This window comes from Hibiscus syriacus, unplaced genomic scaffold (genome assembly GCF_006381635.1).
Source record: "Hibiscus syriacus cultivar Baekdansim isolate YM2019G1 unplaced genomic scaffold, ASM638163v2 tig00011547_pilon, whole genome shotgun sequence".
Lineage (NCBI taxonomy): Eukaryota > Viridiplantae > Streptophyta > Magnoliopsida > Malvales > Malvaceae > Hibiscus > Hibiscus syriacus.
Genome location: NW_024062249.1, coordinates 448,146 through 461,785, shown reverse-complemented (window position 1 = coordinate 461,785; position 13,640 = coordinate 448,146). Strand labels below are relative to the sequence as shown.

The 13,640-nt window shown below is 33.9% G+C and overlaps 3 protein-coding genes and 3 non-coding genes across 6 annotated transcripts; 2 read left to right on the top strand and 4 right to left on the bottom strand.

Annotated features, from left to right (window-relative positions):
* The first annotated feature begins 235 nt into the window (after positions 1-235).
* Positions 236-2,425, top strand: LOC120204732 (protein kish-like). The gene is made up of 4 exons (XM_039204764.1): positions 236-372; positions 477-583; positions 1,445-1,479; positions 2,184-2,425. The coding sequence occupies exons 1-4, from the start codon at positions 370-372 to the stop codon at positions 2,249-2,251; spliced, it is 213 nt and encodes a 70-aa protein (XP_039060695.1). The 5' UTR covers positions 236-369; the 3' UTR covers positions 2,252-2,425.
* Positions 2,426-3,981: 1,556 nt separating this feature from the next.
* LOC120204731 (60S ribosomal protein L17-2-like) lies at positions 3,982-6,282 on the bottom strand. The gene is made up of 7 exons (XM_039204763.1): positions 6,204-6,282; positions 6,056-6,092; positions 5,911-5,951; positions 4,706-4,936; positions 4,528-4,630; positions 4,370-4,437; positions 3,982-4,194 (listed from the first exon to the last, which is right to left on the bottom strand). Exons 1-7 carry the CDS (start codon positions 6,204-6,206, stop codon positions 4,147-4,149), a joined length of 531 nt encoding a protein of 176 aa, XP_039060694.1. The 5' UTR covers positions 6,207-6,282; the 3' UTR covers positions 3,982-4,146.
* Positions 5,123-5,250, bottom strand: LOC120204735. Its single transcript, XR_005523975.1, has one exon. It is a non-coding gene; the product is annotated as a small nucleolar RNA snoR74 (small nucleolar RNA).
* Positions 5,375-5,505, bottom strand: LOC120204733. The gene has a single exon (XR_005523973.1). It is a non-coding gene; the product is annotated as a small nucleolar RNA snoR74 (small nucleolar RNA).
* LOC120204734 lies at positions 5,625-5,757 on the bottom strand. Its single transcript, XR_005523974.1, has one exon. It is a non-coding gene; the product is annotated as a small nucleolar RNA snoR74 (small nucleolar RNA).
* Positions 6,283-6,994: 712 nt separating the features above from the next.
* On the top strand, positions 6,995-9,473 carry LOC120204730 (probable arabinosyltransferase ARAD1). Its single transcript, XM_039204761.1, has 4 exons — positions 6,995-7,490; positions 8,314-8,610; positions 8,693-8,787; positions 9,255-9,473. Exons 1-4 carry the CDS (start codon positions 7,020-7,022, stop codon positions 9,340-9,342), a joined length of 951 nt encoding a protein of 316 aa, XP_039060692.1. The 5' UTR covers positions 6,995-7,019; the 3' UTR covers positions 9,343-9,473.
* Positions 9,474-13,640: the final 4,167 nt, after the last annotated feature.

Sequence of the window (13,640 nt, the reverse complement as noted above, 5' to 3'; positions counted from 1 at the left end):
CATTCTAGTATATAAATGGAGATAGGGGAAAGGATGTTAAATCTTTTAGGGATTAAATTCATATTTTTATTTAAATTTTAAGAGTTAAACTAAAAACTAATCATGTCATTAACCTAACTACATTTAACACTCCAGTGACGAAAACGTTATAAAACAGCTAATATAGGGATTAAAATACTACTTTTTTTAAATTTGATCACAAAAAATGGTGACATATATGACGCCAAAGTGACCATTCCTAGCAGGAAAATATGTACCTCTTCTTTCTACACATATTCTATTTCGGTTTTCGATCCAGAGCTCATATCGTTTTTGCTACTGGGCATCTGAAGTGGGAAAATCAATCAGTCCAAGAAGGATCTCAAACCCATGGTAAGAAAACCCTAACTTTCTAATTTCCTGAATTCTAGAGATTTTCTTCTTTTAATTTTTCGAAATCAGTGGGAAATTATCATATTTATGATGTGCGGTTTCAGTCGGCACTCTTCAATTTCCATTCATTCTTAACGGTAGTGCTTTTGGGAATCTGCACCTGCACTTACTTGAAGATGCAGTTCCCAGCAATCCTTGAACAGAGAACTGGGTATATCCCCCTCGCTCTTTTGCTAATTTTCTTTATCCATTTATTGTTGAATATGTCTCATTATTATATTTGTAGTTGATTTGAGCTCACATTTTTGTTTGAATACTGATTTTGGTGACTGAATGCTAGATTTTGTGCATTGGCATAATCATGTAGTTAGTTTCATAGTGTTGTTACTTGTTAAAGCTGTTTTAGCTTTGTAATTTGAAATGAGTACCTTTGGACTGTAAACTTTTGAGACTGGGGATGTTGGGGCGGTGGCTGCTATAGCCGAGGTGTATGTGTTTATATCAAACAGTTTGTTTCTCTATGTTCTTATAGATCTTCTAGCTTTATATTTTGGAATAGCTACATTTGAACTCAAAATATTTGAGATGGGGGAATGTTGAGGCAGTTGATATTGTAACCAACTATTGCAGAAAAGAAATTAAAAGAGAAAGATAAGGGAAAACAGATGATCGACTAGGCTGTTCTGGATTTTTGGCTTAGCATTCGAGTTTATTTTGTATTGTCTTGCTTTTGATGTAACTTTGCAAATTAAATCGACTGTTTTGGGGGCCACTGGCAAGGCAACATATATGGTCACAATGATATAGTTGTAACTTTAGCATTGGTGAAGTTGGAAGTAGAATTCTCAATCTTAACATGAGAAACTTTAGCTTTTATTTTTTTAATAAATCTTGTGGATCTCCTTGCATGACTTCAGTTAATCTTGGTCCTCTTTGTCTTTTCTCTTCTGTATCCATATCGGATAAGCAATTGTTTATATGCCTAGCATCTATAGGTTCTACTTTGTTATCACAATTCATTTTTAGGAAGTAAGAAATGGAGCTAATATGGTATAATATGTTTGTATGACAGGTTCCGTGGTTTCTTTTGGAAGGCGGCCAGAATAGGTGGGTCTTCCTAAACTGCTTGATTTGCTTCTTTCTGATCTCATTGAAAAGTTGGAATAGTCATGCCTACATTATCCCCTTGTGAATCTTCTTTGGACATATAATGTGAATCTAAAATGATGCTGGAAATGAGACTGAAAATGAATGAAAAAAATTTAGATCTATCGGTTTTAAATAAAGAAACTATGCATATAGAACTTGTTCTTTTTTTTGGATTTAAAATCTCATAATGTTATGAGTTAGAATTGGAATGTGTTGATATGTTGAAATGGGGTTTTAGATCAGTTATTTTTACATAAGAACAATGATCTATGTTCGATGTTCCATCATTATTGCCATAATTGGTTTTTCAAAGCAACTGAATCTATTTCCATATGTTGTTTATACCAACTAAAATGCAATTGACTTTTGAGTTCACTGCTTCAATCGGTGCTGAATGAACAATGATTGTTATAAAGTTGATATGAGATTTTGTTTGCTGGAAATCCATAATGATAAAAGTTGTCTCTTGTGCTATTTATCTAATAGGGCACGTTAATGTAAATGTTTGGCTAAATATCTCGTTTATACCTCACAATTTTTGCCATAAAACAAATACATTTATTTATTTCCTGACCATTATTAGTAAAGTTGCATAACAAGTGTTCCTTTTATTAGCAATGCATTACAATCTGTGGGACTAACTAGTATATTTATTGAATCAGGTGAACGGTTAAGTCCCTGGGTGGCTGTTGGTTGCTTCACAATGGGAGTCTCTATAATATTTTTCTGAACGAGGAGCACAGCGTCTAATTGTTCAGAAGAGGGATATGGTCTTTGCCATGTGAGCAAATGTGCCGCTTGTTGAAATCTAACATGTTCAAAATGTTTGAATGATGGGAAGAGTTTTGTTAACTTTTGGAAAAAACCTATATAAAAACTTATTCCAAAAGTACCTGAGCATTCTTTGGCTAATTGTTGTTTATTGATTATTATCATTATGTTCACATTGTCTTCTAACATTGTTTGAATGGACTACTGCAATTGCGTATTCGTTTCCTTTCGTTTATTTTGTCAAACCGTCTTGCCTTTTCTTCATGTGCCAACTGTCTTACTGAAACCCATTCCTTTGCTGACTGAAATTTCAGCTTGTTTCTATTTAGAAAAACAGCTTTCGTGTAGAGGATGCATAAGTTTTAGTTTGGTATAATAGAGGCTGTAGTTTGAGAATAGAGAAAATGATTGCAAGTGGCAAGATTTGAGCTTTAGAATGGATATATGAAGTAATTGAGTTAAACCCAATGTTTAGAGTATACCTATACCATGCATGCTAGCGAAATTTGGAATCTAGAATAAAGATGAGAAACATAGAAGAATCAAACTGAAATTAGTGCAACAGAGATGACTTAAAGCGGATCGGGAGACAAGCACTGACATAAACGGTAAGCTTATCCTTGAATCTCCTCAAAATCACGACCTTTTCACTACTCCAATGATATACAGATTGCATCATCTTCTTCATAGGCTTCTTTCCGGTACCATCCCCTTTGGCAGCCCTCACTGTTTCTTCTTCATCTTCATTTTCACCCCATTGAAGAGGATAGCTCTGCAAAAACGTTCTTCTATTATTGTAGTCTTCGTAGCGAAAGCTCCTACTTCTCGTCCCGTCTACTACATCTATCCTTTTGCAGCAATCCATACCAAACAATTAATGCCCGAGTCTCAGAATTCTCAGATTAAGCTGTGTTTTGTACGTGTATATATACATATATGGGAAATGGGGTGGCTACTAGGTTGACAGGGACAAGATGATAGCAAGACCTTATAGTATTTGATCTTGACAGAGTATTCCATTATTATTGTTATTTTAATATGCTTTTGATTTTCTGCAATGCTACCTTGATGGGGTCTCATTTCAGATTTATCATATCAAAAAGCAACGAAAGATAGAAGACAAGAGATGATAACTTGCCGTTTAGGGACAGTAGATGCCCACAGCATGTTAAGACGAAACTTGGATATATCTAAATACATGAGCAAGCAACATGGGCAGCCAAGGCACTTTAAGGGTAAGTCATAGTCTATAAACAAGGAATAAAAGATGAGATAATATTATGAGAAGTTTTCAAGATTTATTAATGGTTATCAATTTTTTATACACTACGAGAAATAACTAATAAATGAAAAACTTGCATTAGACCCTAATGAGTTAACCTTTGTTGACTATCCTTAATTTAGATTAATTATGTGATAAAACAGTGATGTTATACTATCATTAATTAAGTTAATTTAGATAAATTATTTAATTCCTAAATAAAGAATTGTTTTTAATATTAAAACTACTTTATATACGATATGAATATATTAAAATACTAACATTTTATTTATTATTAAATTATCCAAAAAAAGTAGCAACAACCAATATCTTTTTTTTCAGATTCCTGATATTTTTTTTAAGATTTTGTCATTTTTCATTTATTAATGAGCATATATAATTAGTTGGGTGTTTATTAACTAAAATAATCGTATTAAAAATGATAATCCCGAATAACATTAAACTTAACATGGTTCAAAGACCAAAAGAAAATAAACTCAATTCTATGTTGTAAAAATTCAAAACCTCCTCAAAATATATAGGAAAAACAAAGGTGAGAAAGCATTCTCATAGCATTGCTGAATAGGAAGCATCTAGGCTTGGGACTTCTTGGATTTGCTAGCTGCCAATTGAGCCTCAGGCTGAAAACAAAAGATGATTATTATCAAAAAAATATACAGAAAACAGCTGTTATTTTTTTATATAATTGGAGAATTCGGAGTATCGTACACACGAATTCTATTAATAGGTCGGATACGGATACTTCAAGAAAAATTAAAAATAATGACGGTTCATATAAAAGTTTAAAATAGTTACCTCTTTCTTGACAGGCTCTTCCTTCTCAGACAAAATCAACTCAATGTGGCACGGAGAAGACATGTAAGCTGGCAAAAATGAGAACAGATTCCAATTACACAGGAGAGCTATATAGAACAATCCATGTACCACAATACGTGCATGGTTTTAGTACATACGGTTGATTCTTCCATGTGCACGGTAAGTACGACGCCTTTGTTTCTGAGCCTGGTTTACTTGGATGTGAGAAATATAGAGGGCATCTACATCCAAACCCTTGACCTGAGAAATTGACATCAAGTTAGACCTGCAAAGAAAAGAATTAACAGATACTCAAAACCAAGGGACTGGGCATACCTCAGCATTACTCTCTGCATTCTTCAGCAAATCCAGGATGAACTTGGCAGATTTTACAGGCCAGCGACCTTGTCCGTTGGAATGACGGTTCTTTGCCTGAGCAGTTCGACCAACACCACCACAAAAGCGTCTGAATGGTATGGCCTGCTTGTGGGCCGTGACATCCTCCAAGTACCTCTTGGCCTTACCCAAAGGCAACTTTCTGAGGGCAAAAGCTGTCTCCCTTGTGTTCTATAGAACCATAACACAGTGATGAGGAACAGGAAACAGGAACAACACAAAATTGGCAACTAATAACTAAAAGAGAAGCAGAGTACTAAAACATAAAATCGAACCATACAACATTAAAATTTCTCAAGAAACAATTGAAATCATATCATATCAATCCAAAAACTAAATTCCTTACATAGGATTACAAAATGTAGCATCATTTACTGAGCCTTCAGGTACCAATAAAATACAGAGGTTCACCCAAGAACAATGCACGGGTAATTTTGCTGAAGTTTAAGAGAATCTAGTTCACAAAAGGAAACATGTTCTTTTTTACATCAGGTTTAGGAATCCAAAATCTCAACCAAAAATAGGACCAAAAAAATCAAAACGCCTCAAGAAACAATTTAACTCATATATGTATCAATCCCAAAACTTAATTCCTTATAGAGGAATACAAAATGTAGCATCATTTACTGAACCTTCAGGCACCAATAAATCCAGAGGTTCACCCAAGAACAATGCACAAGTAATTTTCCTGAAGTTTACGAGAACCTAGTTCACAAAAGGCAACAAGGCCCTGCTTTTTTACGTCAGGTTTAAGAACCCAAAATCTCAGCCAAAAAGAGGATCAGACAACAGCAGAACAACTCAATAAACAATTGAACTCATATCAACCCGAAAACTTAATTCCTTATAGAGGATTACAAAATGTAGCATCATTTACTGAACCTTCAAGCACCAATAAAATCCAGAGGTTCACCCAAGAACAATGCACAAGTAATTTCCCTGAAGTTTACGAGAGCCTAGTTCACAATAAGGCAAAAAAACCCTGCTTTCTTCATCAGGTTTATAATCCAAATTTTCAGCAAAAAATAAAAACGATGCATCACAAAAGTTTATAAAAAATTATTATTTTTGGGGATATTCAACAAACAACCAGAAATTTGAATCAATAATTAAGTAAAATTATATCAAAAAAATGATGATAATACCTTGAAATGGACCCTGAGATCAGAGCCCCTTGCCTTACAGGCTGCAAAAAATCAAAACCTAACGTCATTAGTTTCCGCACAAAGAATCTGGGCTTCATAAAAAAAGAAAGTGAAAAGCTCAAAGATGAACATAATGGGACTTTACACTTGGTGGGATTAATGGGCTCCTTCGAATACTTCACCTGAAAAAACATGGGTTCAAAACAAAATCGAGTTCAGTGTTACATAATCTCATAAAACAAAGTAGAGAGTTCAAAATATAAACCGGGAAAACAAATTTAAGAGAAATGAACCATGGCGGCTGATCTTGTTGCTGCTCCCGCTGCCTAAGGTGTTTTGCTTCTGCGGGAAAGCCGAGCATAAGAAATATACAACACAATTTGGACAAATATATGCATACTGATTAGGGTTTTGGATTATTTTTTTAGGGTTGGATTTTGGGCTAAGAAATCAAAAGTTGGGAAAATTTACAGAATATTGTTTGTATGGTCCAACCCAAAATCATATTTTATGGGTCAAACACTTTAGAGATCCAAATCCAATAACTGTTTTTTTAATTTAAAGGAAAAAGGAAATATTTTTAATATAATTTCTTCACTATAATCTCCATAAATTTGTTTGGATAATTATTTTTATGGAATATAAATAATATAAAAATAGGTTTAAAATAATATCGTTTATATTTACGAGAAAAACAAATCAGATTTTATATTTTAATAATATAATATTAAATATTTTAAATCTCAACGTTTATTTGTTTTCAATTTTGCAGTAAATATTGATCATTATTCAAGTAATTATTTTTATTAAAGAAATTATTTTGATCAAAACTAACTTTTCGAGGATTAAAGTGCTTAAAAATTAAGATTAAAACATGTTTTAGTATATCAACTTGTTCGTTTTCAATCTCTCGTATAATTTTACAATAGCATTCTCACTTTAAGACTCAATTGAACTATTTTGAGAGTTTAATGATTAATTTGAAATTCAACTCAAAATGTGAGGATGTCCCAAAGAAATTAACCCGTGTTAAAATAACAGAATGGAAATCATCAATTAGCAAGGCGTGAAAAGGCAGTTAGAAGCAGAGAGCACAAAAAGAAAAAAAAATGTACGGTAAAGCGGCAATTTGTTTAGCATTGGCGATCGTCTTCTTGGTTTCATGTTCAATCTATATCGGAAACGTTGATATCAGATCATACTTCTTCTCTTTACAGTCGGCGCAACGCTCAATATGTGCTACCGATCGTCCTCTCTGGGTTTACATGTACGACCTCCCTCGGAAATTCAATGTCGCCATGATGGGTCGCCGGTACGCTGAGGAAGCGGGTCCGGTGACCAGGGAGAACTTGCCGCTGTGGCCCGCCAATGGAGGGGTAAGGAGGCAACACAGCGTGGAATATTGGCTGATGGCCTCGCTGCTTTACGACGGCGAAGGCGGAGAAGAGAGGGGGGCGGTTAGGGTTTCGGATCCCGAAACTGCGGACGCCTTTTTCGTGCCCTTTTTTTCCTCGTTGAGTGTTAATACGCACGGACATAACATGACGGATCCTGAGACGGAGGTCGACCGCCAATTGCAGGTTATTGTAAAGTTAATCGATCGCTTCAAGGTGTTTAATTTCTATCAACTGAGCTTTAATGCGGTGTTTGGCTCTTGCATTGATTCTTTCTCTGGAACTTAAATTTGGGAACTTTTTGTTTAAAATAGGCATTCGATTAATGATTTACTAAGTTTTGAGGAAAGGAATGAAACTAGATTAGGGAGTCGGAAATTAGAACTTCCTGGCATAGCAATTTAGCTGATCCTGCTCCATTCTGATTGAGCAATTCGAAAATTCCTTCCAGTGGTAGCTCCGAAACACAAGAACCCAGTGGAAAAGTTTGAGCCAGAAGGATTCCTTCCAGACTTTTTTTTCCTCGTTGAGTGATTACTAGACACAGAAGGATGTGTTACAAGTTCTTTGCATCTTTGTTTTAAAGTAACATAAATATGACGTCTTTTTCTATTTGCAAGAAAGCAGTGAAGAGTTATGACCAAGCTTGACGGATTTTGACCCAGCTCAATTTAGTCGTTTTTTCTTTTGGAAGGATGGGTCGGGTTCGAATCCTTATTTTACCCAATAGAATTATATATATATATATATTTGTGTAGGGTCAGATCAGGTCGAGTGCGGGTTTTCTTCTAAAAACTGGGTTGACTTGGGTGCAGGGTTCGGGTGGGTAAAAAACCTGACCTATGACCATCCCTAATTATGACCTTGCACGATTGTTGGAGTTACTATCACGCCTCACTCATTGGATTTCTTTTATGCTTAATTACTAGTCTGTGCATTAATTGACATATGAGTTTTGTGCAGTTAATATCTATTACTTACAATGTAATGTATATTTCTCTCATTTTAGGCCGAGTTAGTGGAATTCTTGCGACAATCCAAGTACTATCAAAGGTCCGGAGGCAGAGATCATGTAATCCCCATGACACATCCAAATGCTTTCAGATTTCATCGACAGCAGTTGAATGCCTCTATTCTTATTGTTGTAGATTTTGGTCGCTACCCCAGAAACATGTCGACTCTAAGCAAAGATGTAGTTTCCCCTTATGTACACGTGGTGGAATCCTTCACGGATGATGACCCTCTAGACCCATATGAGAACCGAACTACCCTTCTTTTTTTCCGGGGAAATACTGTCAGGAAAGATGTATGTTTTTAAGACGCAAATGTTCTGTTTGTATAATTTCTGTTCTGAATGATATTACTCATAGAGACTGTTTTTGTTGCAGGAAGGCAAAATTCGAGTCAAACTCGCTAAGATATTGAAGGGTATTGCTGATGTTCACTACGAGAAGAGTGCAGCAACTCCATCTAACATAAAATGGTATGCTGCTTAGCTTGTCCCGTGGAGTATATTTCTAGGATTTCCGATCAACATTAGTTCAAACTTTTAGTTACCATACCTGGCTATTTGTACTTTATCTTTGGAAGTTCTCCACAATTTTTTTGACATGATCTACGCTAAGTTCATGTGATCTGTTATAGCTATTTAGATGTCCATATCTATTTGTCCTATCAACCCACAAATAGTAATCATGGACTTAGACTTGACACACCTACTAAGGATCATTATGTAAACCTCTCTGTAAGATTAAGAGGGGATTCTCTCTCTGAGTCAGATTACTTCCCGTTCCACTCTCTCTAAAACTTCCGACTGTGATTCTTCTTGTTCACTCTCTACTATCATAACCCAAATTTTACCATCAACAATTTTATATTTTTCTAGCAAATGTTTATGAAATAACCACGTTATGCTATACATCTTATTTCTTTCACCTTCTTGTGCGTTAGTCTACAAAGGGAATGCGCTTGTCGAAATTCTGTCTGCATCCTGCAGGGGACACTCCATCATCTTGCCGACTATTCGATGCGATCGTGAGCCACTGTATTCCGGTGATTGTCAGTGACAAAATCGAGATTCCCTTTGAGGACGAAATCGATTACACTGAATTCTCAATTTTCATCTCCATGAAAGAAGCATTAGAACCGGGTTATTTGGTCAATCTGCTGCGCCACTTTCCAAAGGAGAGATGGGTTGAAATGTGGGAACGGCTTAAGCAGATTTCCTATCATTATGAATTCCAGTACCCTCCAAAGAAGGAAGATGCGGTGTATATGTTATGGAGACAGGTAAAGCACAAGCTTCCCGGTGTCGAACTTGCTATACATAGAAATAGAAGGTTGAAAATCCCAGATTGGTGGCGGCGGAAAAGATGATTTCGGTTCTTGGCTTTCATGATTCTGCAAACCAGAAATCTTTTTTTCGCTCTCCTCATTTTTGGAAACAATGGTAGGAAGTCACAAGCCAACATCATGGGTCAACTTTACCAAGCTCACGAACCAGCGTTTTACCAGCATTGTGGTGAGCAAGGTAATTCTGATATGATTTATTTTTCTAGTATTTTTTTTGTCATAGCTACGGGTGTAAATGAACCATAAACAAATGAACAAGGTTGTATTTGTGTGTTTTTTTTAAAGTTTTTTATGTCCGATTCATGTTCGTTAAATTTTTTATATTATATTCTATTAGAAAAAAATGTTAATCCGAGATAAAAATAATAATAAATAAATATTATTATATAATCAAACGAAAAAAATAAATAAAGAATTAAAATAGAGGAATGTGATTTATTTACTCGTATTTGGACACTGAATAGGATGAGTAGAGTAAGATAAATCGAAAAAGGATTTTTGTTAAGGCATGTATGAACAGTTTCCTTAAGACAAATTCGTTTTCTCTTAGGTGCTTTGAGTAGCATTGGACTTCGGTCTCCCAGGATACAACAACAAACGATCACAATAGTAAGTACTACCGTAGTGATCAGTCGAACACAATTTGCCTTTCTCTATCATCGGAAAGAACGAATTTGGAAGAAATTTTCTAAGTGTTTTCTAATTCAACATTGTGAATTGTGTCTTGTAACTTTGTTGATGTGTCTTAGAATTGTACCTCAAGTAACCTATATATAAGGAGATGAAATTGATTGAGAGGTTAAGACCTTTAGATAAAAAGATTTAACCTTTTGATTAAAAGAATTCTCCTTTTGATGAAAGGGCTTAACCTTTTCATCAAAGAATTTAATATTTTCATGATGAGAATTGTTGAATAGGTATGATTGAATGAATGCAACTTTAAATCAAAAATTAAGTTCATTCACCAAGTGAAATGAATTATAATTAATTTGTTACAAATATCATTAGTTTATTCAATTTTTCCAACAATCCCCCGTATGAATGAACCTTCCCTTGTGAAAATATGTTTACCTTATTGGTTGTCCAGTAGACGTGATGTCCTTGAACTATCCTATTATTGGTGTAAGTGATGACATACCTCACACAAATATCTCACTGACAATAATTTGGTTCTCATGGTTATGTTCATATAGTCGTGGACATCTCTTGGTTCTGCAAGAGTTTAGAGAACTATGCCCCAATAGTTAGGCCTGTAAATGAACTGAACGTTCAGCGAACCGTTCATGAACTGTGCAGCGGGAAGTTCGTTTATGTTCGTTTATTTATTAAATGAACGAACATGAACACGATTTTGCGTTCGTTTAATTAAATGAACGAACACGAACAAAGGGCTCGTTCGTTCATTTACGTTCGTGAACGTTCAATTACATTCGTGAACGTTCAATTATATGTTCGTTTATGTTCGTTCATTTATGTTCATTTATGTTTTTTCATTTATGTTCATTTATGTTTTTTCATTTATATTCATTTATGTTTGAACAGAGGGCAAGTTGAATATGTTACGAATGTTATTGAAGTTGTTTGGATTTCAAGAAGATTATTTTGTTGAACAAATTAACTTTAAGACTTTATTATGTTCATATAGCTTCTTTATGATTTATGCATATTTTTATCGTATTCGAACAAATTAACTCTAAAGTTGCAGGTTATATTAATGAATTTTATGTTTTTATTCTTATTGTTTACTTTTTTTACATTCATTTGTTGTGTTCGAATAAGTTTTTTTGTGTTGTTCGTTTATTGTGTTCGTTTATGTTCATTTATTATGTTCGTTTGCGTTCGTTTACGTTCGTTTATCATTTAAATGAACGAACATGAACAAGATATATTCTTTAATGAACGAACATGAACAAAAAAATTTGTTCGTTTATGTTCGTGTTCGTTTATGTTCGTTTATTTATTAAATGAACGAACATGAACATACCTCCGTTCGTGTGCGTTCGTTCGTTTACAGGCCTACCAATAGTCTCTTTGAAACAGCTCCGCTTTACTCTTACATAGGTGACTTATGTTGTTCGGTTCAAGGAAACACATATTGGTCATTAAAAGCATTGCTTAACCTCATCCACATTTTAGTTATTGTTTTCAATATAGAATGGACTTGAGATAAGGACCCCTATAGTGACCTCACAAGGTTTATGCAAGTAGGTTGTCCATTGAATCTAGATCTTTGGATCTCTAGTCAATTAGGTTGGGTTTTCCTTCACATAGTGCCTTAAATATTAATGAGTTTTAGTCACATTCCTTTCGATGTTTATCAACTTGATCTTGATTCAACTCATTGTTTAGCAGATCCACAATGTTATATTTTGATCTTACAAAATCAATATAGATAACTATAGTTGAGATCAATTTTTTAATGATATTATATCGACGACGTATGTGTCTCAACTTACCATTATACTTATACAAGGCACCCCCACACTTTGATGTAGTTGTAGGAAAATTTCTACATTTTCATAACTCATATGGTGTCTCACCTATTTTCTTGTAAATTACCTTATTTAAAGGTAATTTGATAATAAAATAGCTTCCTACACATGTTCTGTGACAACTCAGAATATGGTCAAATGTCATTCAAAATTCTTTGGCAATCTTATGGATATTATACACTTCATATGGTGTATATGACAATCCATTCAAGATGTAATTTCGACATAAAAACTTAGAATGCTTTCAAGCTTTAATGAAAACAATGTCTATCTCATCCTCTATATGAATATGATGATCATCCTATATTTGATCATATTCAAAATGATTAAATATAACATCTTATGTCACTATGTCTTGAAATTCTATTCATGAATTTCACATGCTTCTCGTTGTGGCTCACAACTACTGACATCGTTGAATTTTATTTAAAGTCTAAATAGGAATCAATATTTCAAATCACGAGTTAGGTGAATCAGTGAGGTTGTCATTGTTTCGTTTAAAACACGTAACCAAAATTTGTAAATATTCCAATAATAAATTGAAAGTTAATTCAATTTATTTTACCATTTGTTTCTGTTAAACAACAAAATTTTAATTACAAATTAAAATTCTAAAACAAAATTTGTAACAATGTTGCTACCTCCAAACGATTTCTGATATCAACAGTAAATCAAATAAATTTTGTTGGTCAACATTATTAGAATCCTGAAACAAAATTATAGGCACGATTTTTGTTCACAGCCATATCTTAATTTCGTTTGGTACCTTATTTATCACAACAAATTTTAGTCAAAAAAATTCAACAATTGAGTAATTTCTACTAAACGACGGGAATTTAGTAAAACTAAAACCTGAAACAGAAATGTAAAATTAACACTATTTTGTTGAATTCATTAAATATCATGATTTAGAACTAAAATCCAAAACAAAACCAACTTCTGTTGGACAACCGGATTAAAACCCAAAACAAAACTAATTTATGTTGAACGACGAGAATTTAATAAATTAAATCTCGAAATAAAACTAACTTATGTTGAACGGTGAAAAATTAATAAAACTCGAAACAATAGTATAATCTCAATGTATAAATACACATACCTTTTCGATTTCTTGATCGAAATTCACCATTCGACATAAAAAAATTACAAGCCTTATCACGTTACATCAGGGCTTGTGGACGGGATAAAAATAGAGATTCTTTTCTTTGAACCTGCAAAAGGTTTTGAAGTCATAATGTAACATCCCAATTACCGGGTAAGTGACTAAATTGTAAGAATTTATAAATTTAGTTGGTGAATTAGAATAAAGTGATAAGTCTAGTGATTTATAGAGGAATTTTGTGTTTTGGGTATGATAGTAAATATGGAATTATAATAAGGGTAAAAGGGTTATTGAGCAAATAAAAGAATAAAATAATAATTGTGGGTATTATAATACCCATGTGAATGAATTGAGGAGATAAGTTTTCAGAGACTTATCTTCTTCATCTTC

Excerpts from the sequence above, each read along its gene's own strand:
- LOC120204732 (XM_039204764.1), top strand. Across the intron at positions 584-1,444 it reads ATCCTTGAACAGAGAACTGG|GTTCCGTGGTTTCTTTTGGA; the intron begins GTATATCCCCCT and ends TTTGTATGACAG. Across the intron at positions 1,480-2,183 it reads TTGGAAGGCGGCCAGAATAG|GTGAACGGTTAAGTCCCTGG; the intron begins GTGGGTCTTCCT and ends TTATTGAATCAG.
- LOC120204731 (XM_039204763.1), bottom strand. Across the intron at positions 4,937-5,910 it reads ATCTCAGGGTCCATTTCAAG|AACACAAGGGAGACAGCTTT; the intron begins GTATTATCATCA and ends ATGGTTCTATAG. Across the intron at positions 4,438-4,527 it reads TGCACATGGAAGAATCAACC|CTTACATGTCTTCTCCGTGC; the intron begins GTATGTACTAAA and ends CATTTTTGCCAG.
- LOC120204730 (XM_039204761.1), top strand. The coding sequence starts at position 7,020 with ATGTACGGTAAAGCGGCAATTTGTTTAGCATTGGCGATCGTCTTCTTG. Across the intron at positions 7,491-8,313 it reads AGGTCGACCGCCAATTGCAG|GCCGAGTTAGTGGAATTCTT; the intron begins GTTATTGTAAAG and ends CTCTCATTTTAG. Across the intron at positions 8,611-8,692 it reads GAAATACTGTCAGGAAAGAT|GAAGGCAAAATTCGAGTCAA; the intron begins GTATGTTTTTAA and ends TTTTTGTTGCAG.